Raw genomic sequence first — 14,807 nt, 5'->3', positions numbered from 1 at the left:
AGTGTCTTTAAAAATTTAGCACAAATAGGTGTATCATATTTGGTATCTTCATATTTCTTTCTATTTCTGGCTACCTTTTATTTCCTAGCGCCTTGTTTGGCAATACATCATTGTTGGTTTTAATGTTGAACGTTCGCCCAGGTGAGAAAGGCGATAGGTTCTGTCCCCAGGCCGGGACATACCAAAGTCGTTGAAAATGGTAGTTGTTACACCAGGCTTAACTTTCAGCATTTAGGGTAATGACAACAGCTGGTTCCGCCGTTCTCAGAATAATGTGACCGGGCGGTATGCTGTGCTTGGTACCTTCGGCATGGCATTTCAGTGAAATAGCACTATAAAGTCGGCATCAGATCCGCGCTATCACAAGGAGGCAAGCACGCCAACATACCCTGTGTACTGCATACACTGACGCAAGCACGCATACACTACACATATGGAGGCATGTCCTTAAATGACCTTAGATGTTATTGGACGTTAAAACAAAATTAAACCATACCAATCATCTTGCTGGGTTCATCGCCCTCTATTCTCGCTGGGACGACGCGAGACTCCTTGGATTTGACTTCGACGGTCAGATGCAGATGTTGTCGATGAGGTAGTCACGCTTAACTTTTCGGAACACCTGGTCTTTTTCTTTATGTACATTGTCATGTTAATCTTCACTCCGTCCAGAGGCAGCCTTCGATTTTAAATAAATTCTTTATTGTATCTATGTAAACTAATGAACAATATTAAAACACGCCCTACGATATCACTGATACGGTCAAAATCAAAAGAATGTTTGATACTTGTTGCAGCTTTATATGGTATTGATAGTGAACGCTTGATATGTGTTTCGTTGACAACTTATACTCCAGGCACGGGGAAATGTTTTACCTTAATGCATGTCATAACAGGCGACTGATATTTCCCCATCCCGATGATTTCATTATAACCCTTGGAATCTATGTTTTTTTGTTTTTTCTTACACTCGTCTCCAGATGACATTGGCTATTTCGATGACGTTAAAACCGACCACGGATATAACTTCTTGCATATATTATCCTGATTTATTGCCTGCAGAATCTTTAAATATTTATTTATGGCTATAAAACGTGGCAATATCATGCAATTTGACAGGTGAAAGCTATATATATTTATATATCAAACTAGATGTTTACAAAAAGATGATAGCTCTGTGTCGTTATATCGGATACCTCTGATACTTTTTGCATCAAAATGAAAATTTAGCATATAGTTTATCGAAGTAATGTTACTCTTGTCGTTCAATGCATGTCTTGTAATAACACACCATTGTTAAAACCGAACACATTTGTATACTTTTCATGGATATACATTAAAACAAGAAAACGATACACTTTATAATATGCAACATGTTTGTTCTGTTGGCAAACAATTCGCAGACTGGTGCGGACGCAATATGATATCAACTTTTTTCGTACAATGAGTAATGTGTCGTTGGTTCTCGTTATAACAGATCTAGAAGTGTAAAATCCAGTTGATAACGACAACAATGAGTGAAAGAGAAACCTGGCAAAATGGTCTGGAATTCCTATTCTCCTGTATTGGTGTAAGTGTGGGGCTCGGAAACATATGGCGGTTTCCATACATATGCTACAAAAATGGTGGTGGTATGTGTTTTTATTCGAGCTTTCTTTATCCAAATACTTTCAGTCTAAAACTAATTGAGACGTTAGTCTTAAACCTATTTTGACGTTAGTTATGTATCAAAACATTGTTATTAAAATGGAAAAAGAAAATTGCTAGCACTAGCTGCGAAAAAGTAGTAATTTAATCAAGTACATATTTTTCCAAACAAACAAATACGATTTTACAGATGTCATTATTTGTCTTCATTACGATGCAAATGGATAACGATATTTGTGCTCTACTGTCAGGAGCTTTTCTGGTACCATACTTCATCTTCCTGGGAATGGTTGGGGTTCCTCAGCTCCTTCTTCAGTTCTCATATCCGCAGTACTCCAGCAGCGGACCAGCTAGGGCATGGGTGTGTTGTCCTCTCTTCAAAGGTAACGTCACATATCGAATTACTCGTAGATAATTTGAGAGAATGTTGAGTCTTCTATGAGAAGTAAGTTATATAATACTTGATGTTATGATGTTTGCTTTTAAGAATATCTCAAGGACTTTTTTTTCGTTATAGAATGTTTACTCGAACATTTGGATGAATTGACACGAGACATGCTTTACTATTTAAGAAATAATCAACTGTGGTTGTGTATTATGAAAGAATATTAATGATTATATGGTGTAAACAGAAATAATGACGAATATAAGATTATTCGGCTTGTGTAACATTTTGCAATTTAAATAATCTGTTCCATTACAATACACCCCTGCAGGTAGGAGATTGGGAAAAGAATACACCTGCTGTTTTTCACTGCATGTATCGTAGGAGACTTCGCTTAGGTGTCCTCTATTTGGGGACACAAGAGCGACCAAAGATCTGCAGCGCCCATTGCAATACTCTTTATCTTTCTTTCTACTTCTTACTACCTTTTATTAAATAGCGCGTTGATTGGCAACACGTCAATTTTGGCTTGAATGTTGAGCGTTCGCCCAAGTGAGGAAAGCAAGGGGTTCTGTCGCCAGGCCGGGACATACCAAAGTCCTTTAAAATGGCAGTTGGTATTCCCTGCTTAACGTTCAGCATTAAGGGGAATGGGAAAAACTGCTCCACCCGTTGTCAGTATAATATGAACGGGCGGAATGCTGTGCTTGGTGCCTTCGGCATGGCATTTTAGTGAGATAACACTATAAAGTCGACATCAGATCTGCGCTATCACAAGGAGGCAAGCACGCATGCACAACACACATGTAGGCACGTCCTCAAATTACCTAAGCTGTTAATAGGACGTTAAACAAAACAAAACAAAAAAAATTCCATCACAATACACTCACACAGTACATAAATACTCCAGTACTATTACACAACGTCACAAATATTTATTAGTGTTGTACATTGTTTTGACATATGACATATTACTGTCATCACAACGGCGAAGTAATTTAACAGGACAGATTCGGAAAGGATATAATCTATTTAGAAATTTTAAATGTTTTTTATTCACGAAAAATAATTACATGTACCAAGAGCAAATGGGATCATGTTGACTTTTGTTTGTTTAACATGTTTTTTCAGGTTTTCGAATGTAATTTTTAGCTCACCTGGTCCAAAGGACCATGGATTTTGACTAAATTAGGCCTGGACCAATCTTGGGCAATAGTGACTTAATTTCGAATAAGCGGAAGGTGTAGTTCCTCTGCAAAGAGGCGGAACCCAATAGGGGAATTTGAGGTTTAAACGTGTACAAATCTTCTTCTGTACCATTGGAGAGATGTTATCCAAATTTGGCCCGGACAATCCTTGGGCAGAGGGGCGGGAACCAATAGGGGAATTTGAGGTTTAAATCTGTAAAATCCTTCTTCTGTACTATTGGAGGGATTTTATCAAAATTTGGCCTGAATAATCCTTGGGCAAAGGGGACTTACTTTTGTATAAGCAGAGGGTGTGTTCCCTCTGGGTGCAGAGGGGCGGGTTCATTTATTATAAGCAGTAATCAATCGTCCAAGCAGGTCGTGGATTAGAAAAGAATGCACCTGCTGAAACTAACTGCAGGCTGTAGGAGGTAACTAATGAGGGAAGCCCCTGCAGAGTAGGGGATCTTCTTTTTTGTCATTTCCTTGGGGACACAAACGTGACGAAAATAAATCTGCTTCGCCATTTACAACATTTAGGATCCTTATATATTCTCTCTACTTCTTACAAATATTTATCTATTATTGTGCCATCCATGGCTTTGATGTTTAACACTCGGCTAAAAAAGCAACGGGTTTTGTCCCGGTATTCAGTAATCACATATGTTATGCTTATCAGTTTGTTGACCTTAAGAAATACCGGTTTCGTCTTTGTTGCCACTGAAATATACACACATCTGATTATAAGTCGACACTCTGTCTCCAGGAAACAAACACGCATAAAAGCACACATGGAGGCACGTCCTTAAATGAACTTAGCTGTTGAAATGCCGGTACACCCTGTACAACCAACCAACCAACCGACATCATGCATCGATTTTGATCATCATCCACGACATTGCCTCTTTGTCATTGTTCTCCTTTTAAATTTTAATACTGTCCTAATTTCGATTTTTTAATTTAATAGGTATAGGTTACGCAATGATTCTGACCAACTCTGTGATCGCAGTTTATTATAACGTCATCATTGCCTGGACATTGTACTACCTTGCTAACTGTTTCTCTGTAAAGCTGCCTTGGAGTAATTGTGATAATACTTGGAACACGGGAAATTGTTACACCCGAACGAATGAACCGACAGCAGTAGTGAGAAACACAAGCAGTACAGCAGTTTACAATATGTCAGGTTTGAAGGAACCAAAATTTGGGACGAATGGGACAACATTATCAGAGAACGGTAAAACCGCCACAGAAGAATTTTGGACGTTAGTATATACCACAAAACTACATATTTCTTAGAAAAATAATTCGTTCGCACCGATAAAATAGTTTATCTTTAAACTTGTAAAGAAAAGCTTGTAAAGATGGCAATTAATAACACTGAGTAATTTTCTTTTTTTATTTATTCAAAGATCCATAATCCTGAAAGGTTTAATTAATCTAAAATTTTGAAAAAGGCAGGTGTGGACGTGGCATGCCAAGATAATGAGTAGAAAAGAAAAAAACCACTACTTTACCACAGCGTTTACACACATTAACTTAATTAAAACTCAAACTTTCTACCAAAACAAAACTTTAGGAACTTAAAGACACAAAAGGACAGTCAAACAATTGTCAAAATTTAAGAAATTCAAGAAGTATTTTGAAAAGTATATGTTTTCTGTACCTCAATATTGCCCATGCCATAACGTGTTTTCTGTCATATCCAGGCAGAACTGTCGACTATCGGCATCAAGGACACGGTGAACACGTTTTATATAGCTGTTGACATTGAAATTGGATCGCAGAAAATCATGTCACGATCCTTAACATTTTAAACACAGCATGTTTAATGATTAAAGCAGTATAAGGTTGGCATCAAATCGGCGTTCCCGCATGGAGGCAAATACACCAACGTACCCTGTTGAGGCACGTCCTAAAATGACTTCAGCTGTTGATAGGACGTTAAATATTATACAACCATCGAACTAGTGATTATTAATAATAAATATAATGGTGATGATGTTATCTGTCTCTAGGTACAATGTTCTCCAGTTAACTGATGGTGTAGAGACAATGGGACACGTACGCTGGCAGTTACTTCTGTGTAACCTTTCTGTATGCATACTCCTTTTCCTCTGTGTCTTCAAGGGCATCAAATTGTCGGGAAAAGTAAGTATAAGCTGTATTTGGTTCAAACATATTCCATTTGAAACATAAATCTTAGCAATAAATTTCTATAGTAAGAGCTCTCTCGAAAATGAAGTAATCTGTAATAATGGCGGATATATTCAAAACAACTCAAACCCATGTAAAGCAAAGTTTATTCTGTGAGTATGTTTCAGATAATGTATGTGGCCGCTACTGTCCCATATATATTTCTGACGATCCTTCTGGTGCGTGGTCTTACTCTAGAGGGAGCATGGCTGGGCCTGAAGTTCTATTTCGTTCCAAGATGGGAGGAGTTACTCAGGCCTTCGGTAAAATCAGCATAACTTCATCATATTACTTTTAATTATTTTAGTAAGAAACAATCAACGTAAAAGTATTTGAATACTTTCATTAGGGATTTATAGTCAATTTATTAATCAACTCGAATCGACACTGGAGCTAAATATTGAAATTGACTATGAATGCCAACTGAATGTAATTTGGTAGGTACATGTATATAGTAACATTACTTGCCACTATAAACAATAATGTTCGAGCATGGTGGTATTGACGAATACCATGATAAATTGAATGGTTTTTTTATTTTATTATATTTGAATCCATGCTTTCGTATATACAATGTCACTGTACGTATGAACTTAAGACTTCTGACGAATATCCTGATCTACGTTAAATAGCCTGTTGTCTGACTCTGCAGGTTTGGTTCGATGCTGCAAGCCAAGTTATCTTTTCGCTGGGGTTTGGCACTGCTGATCATATAATATTGGCAAGTCATAACAAATTTCACCATAATATCTACAGGTAAGGTCCATTCCTATATTCATTTCATCCTGCAGTGAAAACTGTGTATTATTAGGAAACTTATATCAACAAAATAAAGAACTCTGTTCTACTATTTACATTTTGACTCCACAACCTTGTGAATGATTTTTGCTTTGAGACACCGAAAACCAAATGCATCTGCTGCTCCATTGCAGGGGACCTCTGTCATTTCTATTCCGCATTTTTTTCGCTGATTGTTTCCAAGTTAACCATTCAATGAGTATGTAGATTGTTTGCATTCATTAAATTTTTGTTTTCATTGATATTTAAATTGATGTACATTTATATTATTATATATTTATCATATCAAAGTAACTATACCCTTTAGGATATATTATGTCAATAATAAAAATCATCTTCCTAGGATTGCTGTTCAGTTGTGACCAATATACTTATATTTGATCGAGTCTGTCTCCGTTTGTATTATTGGATGATGTCTAAGTGATCTGCTTTTTCATTTTCACTTGGTCTGCAGAGACGCCATGGTTGTTCCTGTTGTTGATGCGTTCACGAGCCTCTTCTCTGGCTGTGTTATTTTTGTTACCCTTGGATACATGGCGACAACTTTTAATCTTGATATACACAAGGTGGTAGCCGATGGTGTGTATTCATATTAAGTTTATGAACAATTCAGCTAATTAGGATGAAATGTTTATAGACCATTAAAGTTATTTTTGAAAGAATTTTATCTTACAATATACAGCCATGACTATTGCGTCAACGACATACAAATTATAACAGTGAATTAATCGAATGATTAAAGTTTAAACAATTTTTTCTTCTTTTTTTTCCGGGGAAACATGGTACTTCATATATAGTTGAATAATAAAAATGCAGACTTTATTTTCTTTATAAACACGATCTGTTGAGTAAACTAGTAAACCATTTATTACTAGAGTGCGTTGGCATGACCTTCAGCTAGCATAAGTAAATGTCAATAACAATATAATAGTCCGAAATCTCTTCAACACAGCAGACACCTCTATGTTACCAGATTACTTGAAAGTTGTTTGTTTCAAATGCATTCATTAACATAACACCTTTGATATTCAAGTTGATGTTTTTGTTATTTTCCGTTTGTTTATGTCATTGTCTTTAACATCTTTTCATCAAACATTGATTACCCCTTATATGTAAGTCTTTGTTTCCGGGCTGTTGAGAATGTAGTAATAATAACTTTGTCGATTTATGTATTTCAGGTCCTGGAATAGCGTTTATGGTTTTCCCGGAGGCACTTTCTACTCTCCCTTGGCCTCAAGTATGGTCGACACTCTTCTTTCTCACTCTCCTCGTGGTCGGACTGGACACTCGGGTATGATTTTAAATTATATATGCATTTTCATAGTTGTTTTTGTATCATATAGCTGTTGCCCCATTGCAACACTTATAATCTGTCTTGCCTTCTTTTCCTATTGGTAGTGTCTCCTTAGACAACCTTCATCAGCCCCAAACACACAAACATATTGTAACAGCAGTAAATTGATCCTTAAGGACGAAGAAATAATATGAAAAGAAAAAATCTCAACAGCATGCCATTAGCGCTTTCATCTCATGAAGGAAATTATCAGACTGTTTTTTTTGAAGAGAACTTATGACGTTATAAACTATGAAGTCACATAACAGTTCGCTATAGTTATGATATATAGATTGGTTTGGTTTGTTTGTGTTTCACGTCCTGTTAACAGCCATCATCATTTAAAGACGTGCTAGGTGTTGGTGATGGAGGAAAGCCGGAGCTCCCGGTGAAAAACGGCCAATACTGGCAACTACCCCCCCCCCTTTTCAGGATGTGACTGGAGGCAAAATGACGAATGCCAAATATGGTGAAGTCAAGGCTCTATCAGTGTGTAGATGCACGAAGCAAAACAAAGTTAATATATTACTAAATATTATTTCTATTAGTAAATAAATATACTGCACCATATGAAAAAATGTCCGTGGATGAAATCCCATGCAGGCTGGCAGTAGAAGCTCTACATATCTATATCCAACAAATCTATTTTATTCTATGAGCATTTGAAAATGTTCATGATATTATATTAATCTACCATGCATTAAGGCACTCGGTAAGAATAACCCATTAATATAATTTTGTTTTGATAGATTGTCATGATACAAGTATTGACGGGGTCACTGGGTGACATTAATCCGCACCTTTTTCGGTCGAAAGTTGCATGGACGTCTGCCGCTATTTGTCTGGTGACGTTTGTGCTTGGAATACCATTTTGTTGTCAGGTGAATTTTGAAATATGTACAAAGCCAATGTTAATCTGTGTTTTCGTTTAAATGCGATAATATCTCACAACTTTTCTGCTGTAGATTCTTCGATGTTTAGACATTACGATATAGCAATTATTTTGCAGATGATATAGAGATATGGTAAATTAGAGAGATCGGGGTAGCTGCACTAAACTTTACATGTTTTAGATATTGCGTTTAGATCATTCCACCTGCCTTTAAATTTGCCTTTTTTGTCATTAGAAAATACGAAGGTTTGGTTTGGATTGGTTTAATTTTGTTCAACGTCCTATAAACAGCTAATATCATTTAAGGACATGCCTCTATGTGTGTAGTATATGTGTGTATGCCGGAAACCGTTTATGTTGGTGTGCTTGCCTCCTTGTGATAGCGCTGATCTGATGCCGACTTTATAGTGCTATCTCACTGAAATACCATGTCGAAGGCACCCAGCACAGCATTCCGCCCAGTCACATTTTACTGACATCGGGTGAACCAATTGTTGCCATTCCCCTAAATACAGAACGTTAAGCAGGGAATAACAACTATCATTTATTAAGGACTATGGTATGTTCCGGCCTGGACATTGCCTTCCTTATCTGGACGAACGCTCAACATTTAAATACAAAGGATAGAACCCCCCGGTGGGTTGTGTACTTTTACACTGTTTCCGAGTGTTCTCACGAACCAGTGATTTCACTCGACAAACCCACTGTTGTGGAACTGATACTTAAGTGTAGAAAAATGTGTTGTGGGCACTTAACAAACACAATACCAGTACTTACCTGTGAACGATTTATGCCCAAAACCTATTTGCCTACAAAAACGTATCAGTTCCACAACAGTGATTTTTTTTAAAGTAAAGTCAGTGGTGCATGACGACGCTCGGAAACAGTGTATACCCACAATTTTCTCACACGTCTCCATGAAATTACCCTTGCTTATTTGTTAGCTAAAATGTTCTCTTCAACGTGTTCAAAACCAGTGGTGTATGTTGTTTTTCAATTACGTCTTGTCAGATAATTTAACTTGAAAACTTGTTAAAACGTTAAGAATTTAACAATAAATAAATGTATAAATAAAACTTTCAACAACATGAAATATAAGGAAACACTATCAAACTGTTGTAAAAAGGTGATATTTGTGCTATCTACTTATTTTTAGGGCGGGATGTACGTGCTACAGTTGGTGGATTGGTACATTGCCAGTGTTGCTTTGCTACTGATAGTTTTCCTTGAATCATCTGTCCTGGCATGGATATATGGTAATGCATGTAACTAGATTGAAATGTGTTATAATCTGTTAACATACTCTTATATCCTTGTATTATTTAAATTGCAGTAGTTTATGCGTCGCTTTCTGAGCTTTATCAATTTCCCGGTGTCACCTTTCCGCTGTTGAACTTATAGCTCAACATCTTTCTTTTTTATTAGCCCAACCTACCTTTGTGTACGTGCATTTTGTTAGCCGCATAATTAAGTATTTGTTTACACACATTTCATTGCCAAAACGAAGATTAGTCTTAATGGATTAGTCAGTATTTGTTTTGCAACTTGTGGCTTTAATTTTAATATGGTATATCAAGAAAGTTTCGCCCAGTCAAATTGTAGCCCTTAACCGTTGAAATCCATATTATGCCAATGCTCATTATTTCCTATAACTTTAACAAACTATCGATATAAAGGATCTTACTTGAGTTTCCATTTCTTATGAGATTTATGAATCGAGTCTTAAGAAGTTTTCAAATTAGCGAGCCTCTGGCGAGATAAAATGAAAAATTCGTGACGCGTTTAATTAATTTCATATGAAATGAAAACGAGTGCAAGATTCATTTAACACATAAGCAAGATTTGAGGCATTTATTCGTGTAAAACCACAATTTTCATGCAACCTTGAAACGTAAATAGCGGCCATTTTGACTCCAGTGCTCAAGTCTGTGACGTCATGTACTTGACCTAGGCGTGACATCACAATTGAAACAATTGAAACTTACAACCAATCGCAGACCTGATAGGTCATATCACACGGGTTAATACGCAAAAATAAATATGACCTGGGTATATTCACTGGATAAGACAATACATTATGTGATATTATATAAATATGACATTCATTAGCAGGTGACAGTGAATATTGTCAACCCGAGAAAACCATTGTCCCCCGAGGCGAATCCGAGGGTGACAATGGGTTTTTGAGGTTTGACAAAATTCTTTGTCCCCTGCTAATGAATGTCATATCTATTTTGTTGCACCAAAAGTCTTTGTAGCTCAAAAACGGCAGCAATCCTCGATAATGACATCTTGTTTGTTGATAGTCTGCTGTTTACAATCGCTATCGCACTGGCGCTATATAAAATTGGCTGTTGACGTCAAACGTTCTTGTGACCATCACGGTTGGGAAACGAAGCGTTGAACGCATATTTTTCGCGCATGCGATATTTTTCACTGTCTCATGGCAATATCACCCGCGCCCCTTAAAACCAATGTATTTTCGGAGGGTGAGATTTTTGTTTAATTTTCTCCCAACCAATCAAATAGCTTGAAATTCACGTGAGGTGTAACAAATATATATATGTAACAGTATTAACTAATGTTCGCTGTAATGCTTTAAGCCCTTATTACGTAGATCAAAACAGGTGATAGTTAACCTGCAGCAAAACAAAATTCGGTATACAGTATTTGGATTAAAAACCCCGAAATGACGATATTTAACAAATAAAGTAGAACTATATGAAGTCTTCATTTTATTGCCACGAATATTCCTACTGTCATAGTACTAAATATGGATCCCAAAAGAGGTTGGTGTGCCTTAGAGCAATGATAGAGGAAGAAAATTAGAAGGTTTGGTTTGGTTTGGTTTAGCATTGCTTAGCGTCCTATCAACAGCTATGGTCATTTAAGGACGGCCTCCCATGTGTGAATGATAAGGACTCTCACATTCATAGTATGATTAATTAGCTATTGTTTCTCTCTTATACATCTTACAAACCTTTCAGCTCAATTTTATGTTCGGTTTGCAAGTTGCGAGAACGACACGATGATGTTGGTTTTGCCTAAATGTATCATATATTAATATAATTACACAGACCGCATTAAGGTGCTCCCATACAATATATAACTGAAGTATAAATGTTGTGAACAAGGTCATAGTTTCACGAATAACTTAATATTTTAACGTTTAGGGTCCCAGAGGCTAAGTGACGATATAGCTGTGATGATTGGATATCGTATACCAAAGTTGTGGCAGGTGTTCTGGAGATTTGTGACACCAAGCTGTATACTAGTAAGTATTAAATATTAAACCAATGTCTGTTTCCTTGAAGTTTTGCAGCATCTGGAACGGTTGAAACCTAATGGAATATAATTCAAATCAAATACTTCATAACACTTCTTGGATAAGATGTCTAGAAAGCATCCGCCTGAAGAAATTGTAAATATTTATTGCAACGTTGAAACATTTCATAGTCATAATGAATATTTTTCTCGCTATACTGCATCAATGGTAAGTGCATGTAAATTAAAAAGAAAAGAAAATTACGATAATACACATTTATCTGGATTATGTAAAAGGCGATATATGTGCCTAATGCATGGTAGTTTTGATTTAAATTGAATTGAAATGGAATATATATAAATATTTGTAAATCTGATTTGTAGTAGGAATCATTTTAAGGATCCCTGTACCAAATCTAAAAACTGTAACTTAAAAAATATCACTTGCAGAAATTTATTAAAAAATAAAAAGATGTTATCAACAAAATATAATGAACAATATTGTTCAGAGTGGGTAAAATAAGCCTTGCTAGACCGGGATTCGAACTCTGACCTTAAGGCCGTTAAAATATCGCTCTAACCGATATACCTTGCCGGTAAACGGAAGTGTCCTAGCCCAACTATCAAAAACAAAATTAAAGTAAAGTACGTTATTCAAAAACGCTTATGAAGGATTTCTTAATACACATCCAGCAGTGCGATATGGAACCCCATAATGCATTGCATAAACTGAAGCTCATTACTATGTATGACATTCTAAAACATTCCTCGAGAGGAATACTCAGATGACATGTCCATAACAGTTGCATTGTATGTTTGTTAAGGTTATGTGGATAATGAGCCTAGTCAATCATCGTCCCGTAACTTATGGAGGCAAGTCCTATCCCGCCTGGTCCGTTGGTGTAGGATGGATTATCGCCCTTGTGCCATTGCTCCCTTTGGTTGGAAACATCATATTGACTCTTCTTAAACACGACGGCAACATAAAACAGGTAACTCAATTGTTTTACATGGAATCATATTCATTTATTTAATTTTGTATATAACAATTTCACTTGTTGAAACGATTGGTTTTGGTAAGTCAACTCAGATTTTCTTAGAACACATATTAATTTGATTAACCGAATATTTTCATTGTAGGCAATTTACGTTTAGACTTCAACAATCGGTTAACAGAACTTCTAACTGGTTTTATGATCAAATTCCAAGATACCGACTACAGCAAACACACAGGCACATAATGCACAGGGAGACACGTCCTTAAATGATCAAAACTGCTAACAAGACTCTCAACTCAATAAAACAAACCAATCTGAAATGCACATAATTTCCAGCAATCTACTACATCATTAATGCATCTACTAACGAAGTACATACAGGTTACAATTGTATTTGTTCACATTGTCAAATGTGAAAATTTTCTTTTCATCTGCATTTCTAAGGAAAAACAGATGCATTGACTAATAAAGAAAGACAATAGAACTAACCTGTTCTTAACACACTAATGATTAACTTTGGATGTATCCACTGTACATTTCGATTTCAAAATACCTTTAAAGTAGGAAAATGATTTTATTATAATTAGCTAGTACCTTATGAAAACTGTCCCCTTGTTTAGGATATAGCATGGTTTCAATGTAACATTTCATAATCGGCACACTTAAAAAGTACACATCTTACTCGAATGGTTCCGGAATGTGAAATGAAAGCTGTACGTATTTATTGTTAAACACTTGTTTTACATCTATTATTAACTCTTACTGAACGCTTCTTTAAAGATACCTAAAAGATATTCTTGATTGTTCTTTATTTATTTTATATCTGCTATTGTTATATGTGTACCGCTTATGCTGAAGCATCTAATTCTTTATTGTTACAGAGACTACAGAAATCCATTCAACCCTTGCCTGATTGGTCAAATAATTTGCGATCAAACCAATATTCAGGACAAAATGGCGAAATTTTATTATTAGAATAAACCCATGAGACCCCAACAGGACTTTCCTTTTACTGGCCTACCTAAGATATGTATATGTATATATGTGTGTTTATGCTAATCTGGATATCGCTCTGGATAATTGTCTTTGTATGTCTGTTTTCCCCCTTCGTACAAGTCCTCCATAGGTCCCGAAATGTCGCCACCAGGAGATTTGCATCCTCGGAACACCTCGGTGGCTGGTTTCTCGCACACCTGTGCATTCGGAACACCTTGCCCCGATTACAGATCGTTTCATCAAAGTAAAATAACAGAATCAGCCGAGTTGTTCCTAAAGGCACCTAATGGCACTTATGGTGGATCGTAGCGAAGTCACCAGAGGTTTGCCGATTGAAAAATGTTAGGGGGTGCACGCATACAGATTGTATATTTTTGTATCCCTTTAATATGTCATATGACAAAATCGAAGACTCAAATGTGCATCAGCTCGTGAATGATGCAAGAAAACTAGATCGATCTTTTGAAAGACATCAAAATAATGTTGTCATGACATATTCTTGAGGAGCAGACAACCCCTGGAATTTCGAGAATATAATATTTGCGATAGCGGTGTGTCTACAAATGCATGACAGGCTGGAATTTAGCATCATATCACTATATGTAGATCATGCAAATTTAAACAAATGCACATCTTCTCATATTCATCACCAAGTATTTTATTCCAAACTATATTTAGTTAAAAAAATCATTAAAACAAGTTGCTTAATTATTTTTATCCAGGTATAAAGATTTGCATATAATCGTCATGGTAATGTTTTGCAAGTAAATGTCTAAGTAACGATTTACATATAGTGCTGTGGTAAAGATTTGCACATAATTGTTGTGACGTTTTGAATATAATTGTTTTAGCAAAAATTTGCGTATAAATGCGGTCACGATAGGCATATAATGTCGGGGTAAAGATTTGCATGAAATTGCCGTGGTAACGACTTTTTTATAATCACCATGGTAACGGATTGAATTTTTTTAAATGTCCCTAAATTGCTTAAATTGAAATGTGTCCGTAAAACAATTCAAACAAAAGCTACATTCATGCAAAATCATCAGTGTAGAATACAACTTGACCAGGTTTATATATCATTTGAGGTATTATGCTTCAGCAGTTACAC

At 36.1% G+C, this 14,807-nt stretch overlaps 1 protein-coding gene across 1 annotated transcript; it reads left to right on the top strand.

Moving 5' to 3' along the window:
* The first annotated feature begins 1,596 nt into the window (after window positions 1–1,596).
* Window positions 1,597–13,696, top strand: LOC110458874 (sodium- and chloride-dependent GABA transporter 2-like). The gene is made up of 9 exons (XM_021510830.1): window positions 1,597–1,631; window positions 1,899–2,030; window positions 4,187–4,484; window positions 5,238–5,370; window positions 8,296–8,427; window positions 9,595–9,694; window positions 11,612–11,712; window positions 12,527–12,694; window positions 13,582–13,696. The coding sequence occupies exons 2-9, from the start codon at window positions 1,934–1,936 to the stop codon at window positions 13,678–13,680; spliced, it is 1,128 nt and encodes a 375-aa protein (XP_021366505.1). The 5' UTR covers window positions 1,597–1,631; window positions 1,899–1,933; the 3' UTR covers window positions 13,681–13,696.
* The last annotated feature ends 1,111 nt before the right edge of the window (window positions 13,697–14,807 follow it).

Source organism: Mizuhopecten yessoensis, unplaced genomic scaffold, assembly GCF_002113885.1.
Source record: "Mizuhopecten yessoensis strain PY_sf001 unplaced genomic scaffold, ASM211388v2 scaffold9847, whole genome shotgun sequence".
Classification (NCBI taxonomy): domain Eukaryota; kingdom Metazoa; phylum Mollusca; class Bivalvia; order Pectinida; family Pectinidae; genus Mizuhopecten; species Mizuhopecten yessoensis.
This window is presented reverse-complemented; position numbering and strand designations above follow the sequence as displayed.